A 14,887-nucleotide genomic window follows, 5' to 3' on the forward strand; every position below is an offset into this window, starting at 1 on the left:
CTCTGCGGGGCGTCAGTGACCGAGCTGGAGGAAAGAAGGGCAGCGTTCGTACCCCAGGCTGCAGGCCCACGTCTGTGTTGTGTGTCCTTCGCCATTTGGCAGCATTTATAATCATAGAATGGTTGGGGTTGGAAGGGACCTTAAAGATCATCTAGTTCCAACCCCCCTGCCCTGGGCAGGGACACCTCCCACCAGACCAGGCTGCTCAAAGCTTCCTCCAGCCTGGCCTTGAACCCCTGCAGGGATGGGGCAGCCACAACTTCCCTCGGGCAACCTGTTCCAGCGCCTCACCAACCTCTCAGTAAAGAATTTCTTCCTGATAGCCAATCCAAATCTCCCCTCCTTCAGTTTGAAAGCGTTACCCCTTGTCTTCTCATTACACTCCCTGATGTAGAGTCGCTCCCCATCCTTCCTCGTAGGTCCCCTTTAGGGACTGGAAGGGGCTCTGAGGTCTCCTCAGAGCCTTCTCTTCTCCAGGCTGAACCGCCCCAACTCTCTCAGTCTGTTTTTATATATATATATATATTTGGATTTTGTTTGGGCATTTTTCTTCTTTTTCTTTCCATAGTTCACAGCGTATTCCTCATAGTTTCTTAAAACACGGGGTCCCTGTCGGGGCAGCAGCCCTCTCCAGGCAGCCCTTCGGGAAGGCCGTGCAGGCCAGTGGCTGGGGTTGGGGCTGGGATCCTCGCCGCAGGGGTGGCTCTTGGCTGTGGGTTCATCCCTGCTGACAAACTCGCTCTGAGAAGGCAGCCAGCAGAAAAGAGAGGGGATTTGTGCTGAACTTGACCCCATAGCATGTCTTGAGTCTTGCATTGTCGTTATTTGCCATGTTAATAAGTTTTGTGGGATAAATTTTTAAGGCTGTGACAGTATGCATGTAATCCTGATACAGGAGGAAGTGGATTTTTAGCTATTGCATTGCATGATACGTGGTTTTTGTATTTTAAGTTCAGGTGTTTTGTGTTCTGAAAATCTTGAAGTGTCATTTTAAGTTCTTAAGTGTTTGTTAAGTAATATAGAGAGTACTATGTCTTCTTGAGTATTATTGGTGCAGCATCTTAACCTGACAGTCTAATTTTTCCCTCTTCCATACCTGTCTCCTTACCAGATCCTTGCCAGTGATCTTTAGTTACAGAACGGTCTAGTTGCTGGTTAACTACTTCTTTTTTTATTTCTCCATCATCCCCCTTCTTTATTTTTCTCCAACATCCCTTCCTTATTCCCCATATGTCCCATTTTGGCATCTCTGTTAATGCTTCAAGTGGACTGGTAGTGCCAGCGTAGGCCCCACAAATTAATAAAATATAAGAATGGGTCAATGACTGGTATAGAGTCAGTTTGATCCGTCAGTTTGGAAAAGGTGAGCACAACACAATGTGGAAGGGCAGCAGGTAAGGTAGTCCACTGGTGGACGCTTGGAGATCTTGGCTTCAGCTCTATACGTTGCAGCATACTTCCTTTCTGTAAGCAAGTCATTCAGTATGTTTGTGCAGTGGAATAGCGCTAACGCGCTGGAGCAAGCTTTGAACAGGCTGGTCGGAGTGCTGAAACAGGCCTGCTGCAGCAGCAAAAAGCAAATTTACTCTGTGCTGCTAATATGTTTCTGTTAGCCAAGCTGTTTCATTTAAAATTTGTTTGACTACCTTGTATTTTGCCGTACTTCAACATCTCTTGGACTTGCACGTGTTGGTATGGCTTTAGGTAGTACATGAGCCTCCGCTTGTGGCAGAGAGGAGTGCTCTGATAGGCTTGTACTCCCGTGATACACCGGTGACGGATGGGGTGGGGTTATTCTGGGGGAGAAAACTGACAGCTTTCACAATGAGCTGTTGTGTGTGTGTTTGCTGTGCACCACCTGTACCCATTATCAATGACTTACTCTTGTATTAGTGCTCTTGGGCATATTTGGAATATATGTTTATCTCCCTCCTTGAGATAGGATAATAGGATTTTTTTTTTCCCTTAGGGTGGTGTGAGGTAGTGCCCACATTTGCTTCTAAACTCTGATTTACATAGGGAGAAGGAACAGCTTGGCTAGTGAAGCATGGTTCTCCCAAATCTGGGTCCTCATCTGGGAACACCTAAAGAGGGGTGTGATCTTATAGATGCAAGTACAATGTGCACTTAGAACTTGCTTTGGTATCTGAGTCCTCACGATTTGTTTAACTTCCCTCTCATTCTAACCATTCCTTCATGGTATTGCTACCTCTCAGTTGCCCTGTAACAATAGCAGATATACGTGAGCCTTTCACTAACAAAGAATACAGTACCATGATCTGCAGTGAGCGTGTTGGATCTAGCTGGTCTTCACTGCAGTAGCTTTCAGCAGAACATTGAGTTGAGGTGGTGGTTTCTGTATTTAAAACTAGAGCGCTCTGTGATGTAGGTCCAAAGAGCTTAAAAGACTGTCTGAAATTCTGCATTACGGTGGTGGCTGACAGTTTAGTCTCATGGAATTGTTGTATTATGAATATGGACCTCTCTCCACTGCACAGTGCTTGTTGAAGGAGTGTTTTCTTTGTGTGCAAATTTGCTGTCTGCTATTGATGGTCTCCGAATCGTTCAGTGCAGTTCATGGGAAAGAACGCACCCTAGCTCTTGGGAACTCGTGCTCTGTGTCTTGCGTGGTATGTACTGTAAGAGTAGGCATAGCTCGTTCACTCCTTCTTCAAGGAACACAGCTCCCAGTGTCTGTTAAACCTCTCTGAGATTCAGGTGACTAAATCATCTCACAGCTAATGAAAGTGGGAAGAGTGTATGGGGTGTCCAGGTGAGTGTGGGGACAGAGGCAGGGAGGAACAAACGAGAACGAGCCACTGGGGTGGCTCGGTCACTCTCACTGTAGTTTCTTCAAATATGAGTGAGCTGAATTCCTCCTCTCCACCTTCTTCCGTCATTTAACTTGCAAGCCCCCGTGCTTGTCTCTGAGCTGCATTAATTCACCGACATGACAAAAACCCACTCACCAAAAAGCTGGGGAATGTTCTGCCCTTTTAATGCATTAAATAAACCATGGAAGGGTCTGATGAGGTTCAGAGCAAACAAGCATTCTCTTCTAATGCCACAAACAATTAGATTGGCTCAGTTGCCTCTTAAGTTGTGCCCTCAGACTTTACACTTTTGTTGTCTGAAAACCATTCCCTTGTTTTGCAGCTTTATATGAAACACTTCCCTTTGTGTTAATTACACAACAATCTTCATAAAGCTATGATTCTAGCAGATGTCCGGCTTTGCAGAGGTCTTGCTTGTGACATGATCTGTTTGGTAACAATCATAAAATCATAGAATGGTTAGAGTTGGAAGGGACCTTAAAGACCATCCAATCACACCCCCCTGCCCTGGGCAGGGACACCTCCCACCAGCCCAGGTTGCTCCAAGCCCCGGCCAACCTGGCCTTGAACCCCTCCAGGGATGGGGCAGCCACAGCTTCTCTGGGCAACCTGGGCCAGGGGCTCACCCCCCTCACAGCAAACAATTTCTGCCTCACATCTCACCTCAATCTCCCCTCTTCCAGTTTAAAACCCTTCCCCCTCGTCCCATGGCTCCTCTCCCTGCTCCAGAGTCCCTCCCCAGCTTTCCTGGAGCCCCTTTAGGGACTGGAAGGGGCTGGAAGGTCTCCGCGGAGCCTTCTCTTCTCCAGGCTGAACCCCCCCAGCTCTCTCAGCCTGTCCTCCCAGCAGAGGGGCTCCAGCCCTCCCAGCATCTCCGGGGCCTCCTCTGGCCCCGCTCCAACAGCTCCGTGTCCTTCTGCTGTCGGTGCCGCAGCGCTGGAGGCAGCACTGCAGGGGGGTCTCCCCCGAGCGGAGCAGAGGGGCAGAGTCCCCCCCTCGCCCTGCTGCCCACGCTGCTGGGGATGCAGCCCAGGCTGTGGGGGGTTTCTGGGCTGCCAGCACACGGTGCCGGGACGTGTGGAGCTTCTCCCCCACCGACACCCCCGAGTCCTTCTCCTCAGGGCTGCTCTCCATCCCTTCATCCCCCAGCCCGGGTTTGTGCTGGGGGTTGCCCCGACGTGGGTGCAGGACCCTGCACTTGGCCTGGTTGAACTTCATGAGGTCCACGTGGCCCCACTTCTTCAGCCTGTCCAGGTCCCTCTGGATGGCATCCCTTCCCTCTAGCATGTCGCCTGCACCACACAACTTGGTGTCATCAACAAACTCGCTGAGGGTGCTCTCAATCCCACCATCCATGTTGCTGACAGAGATGTTGATGACAGAGACGCATCCCATGAGGAATGCCATTCGTCACTGGTCTCCACTTGGACGTCGAGCTGTTGACCGCAACTCTTTGAGTGCGGCTATCGAACCAATTCCTTGTCCACCAAGTGATCCATCCATCAAATCCATGTCTCTACAATTTAGAGGCAAGGATGCCAATGTGGGGTAGCGTCAAATGCTGTGTACAAGTCCAGGTAGATGATATCATTGCTATTCCCTTATCCACCAACACTGTAATGTCATCTCGAAGGCCACCAAATTTTTCAGGTATGATTTGCCCTTAGTGAAGCCATGTTGGCTGTCACCAAACAATGCTTAATCAGTCAATCGGTGTTTAAATGTCACCAATCAATGTTTAAATACAAATACTCTCTCCTTATTAATACAGGGAAAATGGATAATACCCTACTTACGTGGAGAAGTTACTCCAGCTATTTGAAACGAGGGAGCTTGTTCCTATTGAAGCTTGTTGTAGTGCTTTCTAAATCATATGTACTCTAAGAAGCAAGTATCACAAAACACCGTATTGTCACAACAGCTGTTGTTTTTCTGTCACTGTTTGAAAAAGGCTGGGCTTGATATCCAAACACTTGGAAAGGAGCCCTGGGGCATTGTGTAGGATCTGCACAGGAGTTTACACTTTCTTGTGGGTTAATCTCGGATATGGAGTGATCCCTAGGAACTAAAAACCTTCATAAATGTTGCCACCATCCCAGTGCGTAAGCTGCACGGCTTTGAACTTTTGTTGTCTGATACCTAGTGACATAAGTATAAACACAACTGGAAGCATCAAAGCCCTGTGGTACTTAAACAAGAAACTCTGACGCCGGTGGCTCTGCTTAGGTGGGAGGATAAGAACAAACTTGTAGTGGCTGTTAACAGCCTTCAGAACCGTGCTTTGATGCTCAGTGATAATTGCTTTGTAAAAATGTCTGTTAATCTATATTCTCCACGGACTCTATTCTCCATGGACTTTCTAAAACTCTGTAGACCCGTTTTTGATTTTAGACCTGCTCATACTCCTTTTAATTCCTCTCATCCTTGATTTTTACTTGGCTTTTGGCACACAAAAACACATAGCTTCTAAAATGTTTTGAGCATTTCACATTAGGAACCTTTTACTCCCTTAATATTTCTTTAAAGAGCATCCATTAAGTCGCTCAGAAAGCGTAATTGTGTATTACTGTCTTCAGTGTGCCATCTGGGAATTATTATGGAGTTCCAGTAATGGTTATCTAAATGGAAACGTAGCAGCGCACCCTATTCTTTTTCTCTTGTTTTCAAGAGGTGTAGCTTATGTCTTATAAAACTTTTAACTGTACAGGTTGATTGTTTCTCAGATGCATAAAGCTGTTCAATTACAGATATCTAGGTCCTGCTAAACTGCCTGAAAATTTTGGAGGCAATCGTATATGTAATATTCAAAACCGATCTACTCAATGTTTTGTTTGGTTGGGTTTTTTTAAGCCCAGTCAGATCCTGTAACAATAAGCAGGAAACACTTTTGTTCTGGTCCTTTGTCTGTGCCTGTATTTGGATCTGTGTGGCTTGTTACTCTTGAAAGTAAAGTCCAAGATAATAATAATGGATTATTTTTCAGTACTTCTTCCTTTTGTTGATATGGTTGGATAGCTGAGATAAGAGTTAAAAAATCTACTGTGGCAAATCATTGGAGTTTTTTGCTAAACGCGTTCTTACCTCATATGCACAGTAGTGTCTCCCTTCCTCCACGAATAGCTCTATCTTGAAAACTTGCACTTTGCCTGAGTTGCTTTAATCTGCACTGAAATGAACAGCGTAACCTGCCGTGTCTAGCACGCTTCGGGACAAATGTAATAGATTTCAGAGCACTTAATGAATGCTAATGTTATTAAAAAAAAAAAAAAAAAGGAAAAAGTTGCTGCGTAAGTTACTGAAGACCAATTATATACAAAAGAGCTAAATATAAAAATCTCTACCTCCTGTAGGTTTTTAGGATGATATTTCTTTACTGCTTTGCTGACATCTTGCAGTAGAATGGCATCATTTATCCTCCAGGCAGTGTGGAGATGGCTTATGTTTAAAGGACGATTCTTTGAAGTGTTCCACAAATCATGTTTTTACCCTGCTGTCTCCTAGGGGTGCAGCGTAACTTCTGTGCAGTGGGGTTGGAAATAAAGAGGGAGAAATGAGAATGATGGATACTTTTAATGGATTTTTGAACAAACGTGTTAAGACATGACTTGCTGCCCCCAGCTGTCTTTAGCATCTTGTTTCCCAGCTGCTACCTGGGGAAACAAATGTGTAAGATGTATTTGTAAGAGTGTAACTGTATCATTATCAAATCGTTAGTCTGTTTAGCTCATGAATGTTAAACTAGATGTTGACAGATTAGTCTGCCGCAACTTTCTGTCTAATTCAGTAGCAAAAGCGGTTAGGGATGTTACGTTGTGTTTCTCTTCAGAACAAGGTTTCAACAGTTCTGGTAGGCACAAAGTAATTTGCTTGGGGAAAATTAAAATGGAGCAATAGAGCAATTAAACATGTTTTCAGGCAATGACCAGTTTCATTTAAGAGCGCTGGACAGGAGGAAGAGGCACTGAAATTGGGAAGGGAGGAGTTGGATCTGTGGGTAGAGGACAGTAGGACATGAAGGGGGATGGTAGAAAGATAAGACAGAGAGGGTTTTTTTTTTGTTTGGGGGGGTTTTTTGGATATTTTTTTTTTTTTTTCCTGGACCTGGTGGCAGTGGTAAACTGATGGTCTCTGCTCATCCTGTGCCATGAGGTCACTAATGAATGGTTAGTGTTTCACCAGAAACAAAATGTGTGACTAGTTAAGGTGAGAGCCAGGTCAGTTCTTGTACATGTTTCAAATTTTTATTTTATATATATATATATATATATATATATTTAGCACTTTGAAATTTGTTTAGTACTAATAAGGACTATTTTCAATTACAATGCCAATAAAATGGAGAAACTTCCCCTTACAATAGGAAGCAAATGGTCTTGGAATACAAAAACTATAATGAGAAGAATCTAGTTACATTAACAATGTTTGGTATTCCTAAACACTGGATTCCCAAATCACTGGGCTAAAACAGTCTTTTGAGAATGCTACCTTTAATGTGTGGTCAATCTTTTCCTGACTGTATAATAGCTTGTACAGATATAACTTGCGTTTGCTCTTGGCATCGTCTTTTTATAGTCTTTAGTTCTTGTTCTCTTTCTCCAAATTCCTACAGGATCTGGGTTCTGTTACTTCAGTTTCCTGGAGTTCTTCAGGAGAATTGTGACATTTCTGTGATTAAGCCAACTCGGATTATTCGTGCTACCCTGGGCTGCTCGCGGTGTGGAGGCAGCTGCAGTAAAGGCTGATGTAGCTCCAACCTGAAGCCAGGCTGCGTATCAACTGGGAATAACTTGTACCACAAGCATGCCTTGATTAGGGGAAGACTCAGGCTTTGCATGGAGTCTTTTTATTTATTTTTTTTTTAACCTCTTGAAGCTTTGAGGAATTAGTAACCGTTTTAAGAGAGCTTTGAGTAAAGAGAGGTAGGCCGGGTTGTTCTGTTTGAACCCAGCCTGCGGCTCGCCGTGAGTGAGGTGCACCCATGGCTTTGAGGGCAGCGTTCCCAGTTCTTCAGCTCAGGACTGCAGCCTGCGCTGGACTTGGGTGTAGAGTTCAGATGGTCCTTCCACTGCAACTCAGCTCTGTTCCAGAGGCTGAGCATCAAGTTAAATGTGGCCAAAGCTCATTATTCAAGTTAAGGAAGGGATTTTATCTATAAACAACTGGAGTGAAGCTGTCATGTTCTGCCTCTCTGACCTTGTTGTGGGTTAACCCTGGTAGGCAGGTAAGCACTACACAGCTGCTCGCTCACCTGTCCTCCCACCTTCATTGAGGGAAGAAGAAAGGAAGAGTAAAAGCCAGAAAACTTCTGGGTTGGGATAAAAATTGTTTAATAAGCAAAGGAGAAATAGAAGAAGAAAGAAAACAAAATGAGTGATACAAAGGCAATTGCTTACCACCTCCTACAAGTAGACTGATTCCCAGCCAGTTCCTGAGCAAAAGGTGGTTAACCTCCTTAAAAAAAACCCCTCTTTTCACTTTATATTGCTGAGTATGATGTTATATGGCATGGAGTATCTCCTTGTTTAGTCATCTGACTGATGGTGTCCCCTCCCAGCTTCCAGCGCACTCACTGAGGGGGGCAGAGTGAGAAACAGAGAAGGCCTTGACACCATGCAAACGCTGTTCAGCAACAGCTAAAACATTAGTTTGTTATCAGCATTGTTTTGGTCACAGGTCTAAAACGCAGCACCGTATCAGCTACTATGAAGAAAATCAACTCCATCCCAGCCAGACCCATTACAGTCCTGTAATTATAACTCTTAGATATGTAATATTCACTTGTACCAAGTGTTGTTGGAGTTTTGACAGCAGTGACTGCTGGTCACTGAAGCAGGGAAGAGTATATGCCGTATGTGGTCTTGAGAATCTGCACGTGCTACTTAGGACATAAAAAAGAGAGCCAATGATGCTGTGGGGTCTTGTCAGACCTACAGCAAAGGTGCTTAAGGCTGAGTTTCGGAGAGGTGTGAATCTGGAATTGATCGTTACTTCAGGCTGTACTTGGAGGAGTTGGTAGGGACCAGGCCTCTTATTCTGGCTCTGTTATCTGTTCTGGAGTAATGCAGCTTCTTTCTGTTGCTCTGGTTATATACATGTACGCACCATTCTAGCTGTGTTGTTTGGGGTTGGTTGCTCGGGTTTTTGGTTTTTTGTTGTTTTGTTAAACACATTCAGTAACATTCAATGAGGTTTCAGTTGATTCTTTGACTAGTTGCTGCGTAGGAGGGAACCTGCCTAATGTATCTGAATTCTTTGTTTGAAGTATGATTGAAATAATAACAAATTCCACTGTACGCCCTGCGCAGATACTGAAACTTTGTAGACTCTTTTGTTCTTCTTTAAAATACAAAGCAGGCAAGTCAACAGCAAGTTATACCATCACTTCTGATATTTCATGTGACCTAAAACTCTTGTAGTGAAATTTTTGTTGTGTTTTCAGGTGTACTGCGAGTATGGGATGGTACACGTCCTTTCAGAGAAGGGGAGCAGCAAAGGAAAAGACTACTGCATCCTCTTCAACTCTCAGTGGGCCCATTTGCCACACGATCTGGGTAAAGCTGTAAGTACCTAGTCAAGCAAAGACAGAGCAATGTATTCAAAAATGCCTTTGTTACAGGGAAACTTATAATTTCTAACCTGGATTAGAAGAATTTTAAGCAACTGCTTTGTTTGCTCTACTTAGTAAATATTTTTATCTGTGAAGATCATCCCAGGTAGTGCTAGGCAATGATGGCAATGTTCTTTTTCCAAGCAGCGTGCAGAGGTAATTACTATTTCTGTTTCAAAATGAAAAGCTTCCTTTTTGCACAGCATGATCAATTAAATTAAAACGGCAGTTACCTGTGGTTGGCAAGGAGTTCTTGTGTGTCAGAATGATACAACAAGATACCACATGGCCTTGAGCTGGGATCTGTAGTGCTTTCTCAGTGGTTCCTAGTTCTGTCAAGCGTAGGAATAAGCAGTCACAGTGTCGAGCTGTCCTGGTTTGATCCGAGCTTTTGCTGCATTATCCAAAGCCTTTTGAGCTGACTGTTGAGTCAATTCTTCACTCTATTCTGTGAGGAAAAAGTTACTGTCCCTGAATGGTGAAATCAGCAAATACACTTTGAATGAGCTACTAATTGGGGAAGATGTGAAGTAGTTGACTGATGCTCTGCTCATTTTATTCATTGTATTCCTTAATCTACCAGTTGAGCACCTTTCCCTTCTTTCATATTATTCCTCCTTCTCCTTGCCTCCAGTACTGCAGCAATACAATTTATTAACTGAGGTGATGCAGTGCACCAACCTGAGCTCACTCTGCGTTTGGGTGATGCTCTGGCAGAGCTGGTAAGCTTTCCTGAAACCTGGACAACCAGGAAGTGCGTGTAGAGACATTTTACTGTCTCTGAAGTAGGAGCCAGGTTGGAGACTGCAGTTTTCTGAATAAGCTTGGAGCTACTGACAGCTTGACCCTTACCTTTGCCTCCTAAAACAGTAGAGTCGGTTATACAATTATTTGGTATTGTATCACGTAGCTGTGGATTTCTAATGCAAAGCTTTATACGTGTCAGCTTTTCAGGTTAAAACTTTACCCTGACACTTCTGAAATGTAACAGCTCAACTCCTAGCAAGAGTGGGGCTGTGAGCTGCTTCAGTCAGCACAGCTCACACCAACAGTCAGTTATTTGGTAGACAGTTGCATTTTTCGGGTGACTTAAAAATAGAACTGGGCAAAGATGCTTCTTGTTGTTCAGGTTTTGTAAGGAACAATTTGTGCCGGTGTTATTTCTAAAACCTTGAATTGTGTTTGGGCTGTAAACATACCAGAGTAGGTGTCTTTGGGTCTGAGGAGGGCCAAAACTAAGGAATTGGGGCAGGCCTGCAATATCTCTGAATCACAAGCAGTGAGAGGAGCAGCTTAGAATCCAGTATCCACGTGCTTAGGATCCAAAATCTCAGCTAACTGCATACGATTGGTTTCAAATTGGAAGTTTATTTTTGTTGCCTATGCTTTTTTACTATACCCCTGCCTGTGTTTGTATTTCTAGCTGTTCAAACTATACATCATCTCAGTCTGCCGCTCTGTGCCAACCTAGCAATTGTAACACTTTGCTCTGCTCCTCCTGTATCCTGCGTGCATCAGAACAGCAGCAGTGCTGAGGAAAACAAAATGCAGGTTCAGATCATAACACAAATTTTATTACCAGCAGAATTCTGTACGATGAGGTGAAGCAAAGCAGCACCCTACGTAATAGAGAGGGCAGCACTGTTTCAGCTTTCAAGTTTTTCCGAGAATACTCGATCACTCTATTACTTGAAAGTTCTGAATTACCCTTTAGAAACTCTGTGGTTTCTGCTCTTGACTCTTTATAATTTCATTTTATATATAGGTATTTAACTAATTTCTTTCTCTTCAGTCACTCTTGCAACTGCAGGATCAGACAGCATCCGTTTTGTGTTCTCCTTCGGATGTACCCGATGGGGGATTTAATAATCAAATCCCCATGGTGATGCGAGGGAATTGCACCTTCTATGAGAAAGTGAGGCTTGCTCAAATAAATGGAGCTCGTGGGCTGCTGATTGTTAGTAGAGAGAGACTGGTAAGTCTCCTTCTATCTTTCTATATTGCTGTTACTCCTCTGATTTTAAATATTGTCTTGTCTTTGGTGCTCGTGGCTGGTACTCGATGCTCCTCTTTTAGTAATATGTGTATATATACAGGGCTCAGAATTGTCCTTATGTCATATAAAATACTGGAATCAAAGGAGGAGGTTGTTTTCTTGACTCATACAACTACGTTCGGTGAGATCTAGAGCACGGTGAATCTGGTGCTTTAGATTCAGCTGGAGCATCACTAGTGTATGTGTTGTAAAATTAGTAGTTTTGAATACTGTAGTCAATACTAGAGGCACACATCAGTCATAAAACCATGACCCTGATGTGCAAAAGATACTGCTTGAAGTTTGGTTGCTGCATTTTGCTGTTACAGTCTTTAATGACTTACGTTTTATTGGAAGTGGGCATACATTTTGACTTTGAGATTTTGCTGTTATTGTGTTCCTTTCTAGAATATTTTCCAAAATACTACTTCAGTTATTTGCAGAAATGAATATATTCTTACCTGGTCTTAACTGTCTTTCAGGTTCCTCCTGGGGGTAACCGGAGTCAATATGAAGAGATTGATATTCCTGTGGCTCTGCTCAGCTATACTGATATGTTAGATATTGGCAAGGTAAACTTGATATCAAACGCTTGGATTTATATTATCAAATTTAAATGAGTCACTGCTCAACAGTATTTGAAGTCCATCTTAAAAGCTTTGAATCTATAGAGAGTTGTACTCATGAAGATTACATTATTATATTTTGGAAAAAAAATGCAGTCCTCTTTGGAGGTTATTAGAATCATAGAATTGCCCAGGTTGGAAGGGACCTTTCAGGTCATCGAGTCCAACCATCAACCTAACTCTGACGAAAGCCATCACTAAACCATATTGCTGAGCACTACGTCTACCTGTCTTTTCAATCCCTCCAGGGATGGTGCCTCAACCATTGCACTGGGCAGCCTGTTCCAATGCTTGATAACCCTTTCAGTGAGGAAATTTTTCCTAATATCTATCCTAAACCTCCCCTGGCACAACTTGAGGCTGTTTCCTCTTGTCCTATCGCTTGTTCCTTGGGAGAAGAAACAGACACACACACCCCCCCCCCTGGCTGCCCCCTCCTTTCAGGGAGTTGCAGAGAGCGAGAAGGTCTCCCCTCAGCCTCCTCTTCTCCAGGCTGAACCCCCCCAGCTCCCTCAGCCGCTCCTCACAGCACTTGTGCTCCAGACCCCGCACCAGCTCCGGTGCCCGCCTCTGGACTCACTCCAGCGCCTCAATGTCCCTCCTGTAGCGAGGGGCCAAAACTGGACACAGCCCTCGAGGTGGGGCCTCACCAGTGTCCAGTACAGGGGATGGTCACTGCCCCAGTCCGGCTGGCCACACCGTTCCTGACACAGGCCAGGATGCTGTTGGCCTCCTTGGCCACCTGGGCACACTGCTGGCTCATATTCAGACAGCTGTCGACCAACGCCCCCAGGTCCTTTTCTGCCAGCAGCTCTCCAGCCACTCTGCCCCCAGCCTGGAGCGCTCATGGGGTTGGTGTGACCCAAGGGCAGGATCCGGCACTTGGCCTTGTTGAACCTCACACCTTTGGCCTTAGCGCATTGGTCCAGCCTGTCCCGATCCCTCTGTAGAGCCTTCCTACCCTCCAGCAGATCAACATTCCCACCTAACTCGGTGTCATCTGCAAACTTACTGACGGTGCACTCAATCCCCTGGTCCAGGTCATTGATAAAGATATTAAAGAGAACTGGCCCCAATACCAAGCCCTGACTGGGCCTGATCCCCTGGTTGTCCTTCACATGCCGCATAACGGCATTCAGGATGATCTGTTCCATGACCTTCCCAGGCACCAAGGTCAGACTGAGAGGTCTGTAGTTCCCCGGATCATCCTTCCGCCCCTTCTTGGGTATGAGCATCATATTTGCTAGATGCCAGTCAACTGGGAGCCCCCTGGTTTGCCAGGACTGCTGGTGAATGATGGAAAGTGCCTCAGTGAGCACTTCTGCCAGCTCCCTCAGTACCCTTGGGTGGATCCCATCTGACCCCATAGGCTTGTGTATGTCCAGGTGTTGGAGCAGGTCCTTCACCATCTCCCTTTGGATTACAAGGGCTTCATTCTGCTCCCCGCCCCTATCTACTAGCTCAGGGGGCTGGGTACTCAGGGAACAACTGAGTCTACCGCTGAAGACTGAGGCAAAGAAGGCATTAAGTACCTCAGCCTTCTCCTCATCCTTTGTCACTATCTTACCACCTTCATCTGATAAAGGATGGAGATTCTCCTTAGTCCTCCTCTTATTACTAATGTATTTATAGAAACTTTTTTAATTGTTCTTAACATCCAAAGCCAGGTTAAGTTCTAGTTGGGCTTTGGCCCTTCTAGTTTTCTCCCTACATAGCCTTACAACAGCTTTATAGTCTTCCTGAGTGGTCTGCCCCTTCTTCCAAAGGCCATAAACTCTCCTTTTGTCCCTGAGTTGTAACCATATCTCTCTTTTCAGCCAGGCTGGTCTTTTTCCCTGACAGCTTGTTTTTTGGCACATGGTGACGGCCTTCTCCTGCGCCTTTAAGACTTCCTTCATGAAAACTGTCCTGCCTTCCTGGACACCTTTGCTCTTCAGGACTGCCTCCCAACGGACTCTGTCAAACAGGCTCCTGAAAAGACCAAAGTCTGCCCTCCAGAAGTCCATGGTGGCAGTTCTGCTGACCCCCCTCCTTCTCTAAGAATCGAAAACTCTTATCATTTCCTGATCACTATGCCCAAAACTGCCTCCAGCTGTCACATCCCCCAGAAGTCCTTCCCTGTTTACAAACAACAGATCCAGCAGGGCTCCTTCCCTAGTCGCTCCCTCGCCAGCTGTGTTAGGAAGTTATCCCCAACACACTCCAGGAACCTCCTGGGCTGTTCCCTCTCAGCTCTATTGTATTCCCAGCTGATATCTGGTAGGTTGAAGTCTCCCACTAGGACAAGGGCAAGTGATCTTGAGAGTTCTCCCAGCTGCTTGTAGAATATTTCATCTACCTCTACATCCTGGTTGGGTGGTCTATAACAGACTCCCACCATGACGTCTGCTTGCTTTGGTCCTCCCCCTGATTCTTACCCATAAACACTAAACCCTATTGTCACCATCATTAAGTTCTTGACATTCATAACGCTCCCCAACACACAGAGCCACCCCACCTCCTCTCCTTCCTTGCCTGTCCCTTATGAAGAGTTTGTAGCCATCTAATGCAGCACTCCAGTCATGCAAGTCATCCCACCACGTTTCTGTGATGGCAACTACATCATAGTTTTTCTGCTGCACCATGGCTTCCAGCTCCTCCTGTTTGTTGCCCTTGCCCATGTTGCAGGCATTAGTGTAGGAGCACTTCAGTTGGGCTCCTGGTCCTGCTGCCTTTTTGCTGGGAGAAGTCTTAACTCCTACCTGTCCATTCCCAGCCATAGTTTCTAACCCATTAATGACCCTCG

At 45.2% G+C, this 14,887-nt stretch overlaps 1 protein-coding gene across 5 annotated transcripts in view; it reads left to right on the forward strand.

Moving 5' to 3' along the window:
• SPPL2B (signal peptide peptidase like 2B) overlaps positions 1-14,887 on the forward strand; it is a 38,392-nt gene that overhangs the window by 448 nt on the left and 23,057 nt on the right. For all 5 annotated transcript variants that reach the window (XR_010073987.1, XM_063358385.1, XM_063358386.1 and 2 more), the window contains exons 2-4: positions 9,274-9,393; positions 11,234-11,416; positions 11,959-12,048. Coding sequence is in view for 4 of the 5 variants with exons in the window: in XM_063358385.1 (XP_063214455.1) it covers positions 9,274-9,393; positions 11,234-11,416; positions 11,959-12,048 (393 nt within the window). In the remaining variant the exon portion in view is untranslated. The remainder of the gene's footprint in view (positions 1-9,273; positions 9,394-11,233; positions 11,417-11,958; positions 12,049-14,887) is intronic.

Source organism: Chroicocephalus ridibundus, chromosome 22 (assembly GCF_963924245.1).
Source record: "Chroicocephalus ridibundus chromosome 22, bChrRid1.1, whole genome shotgun sequence".
NCBI lineage: Eukaryota > Metazoa > Chordata > Aves > Charadriiformes > Laridae > Chroicocephalus > Chroicocephalus ridibundus.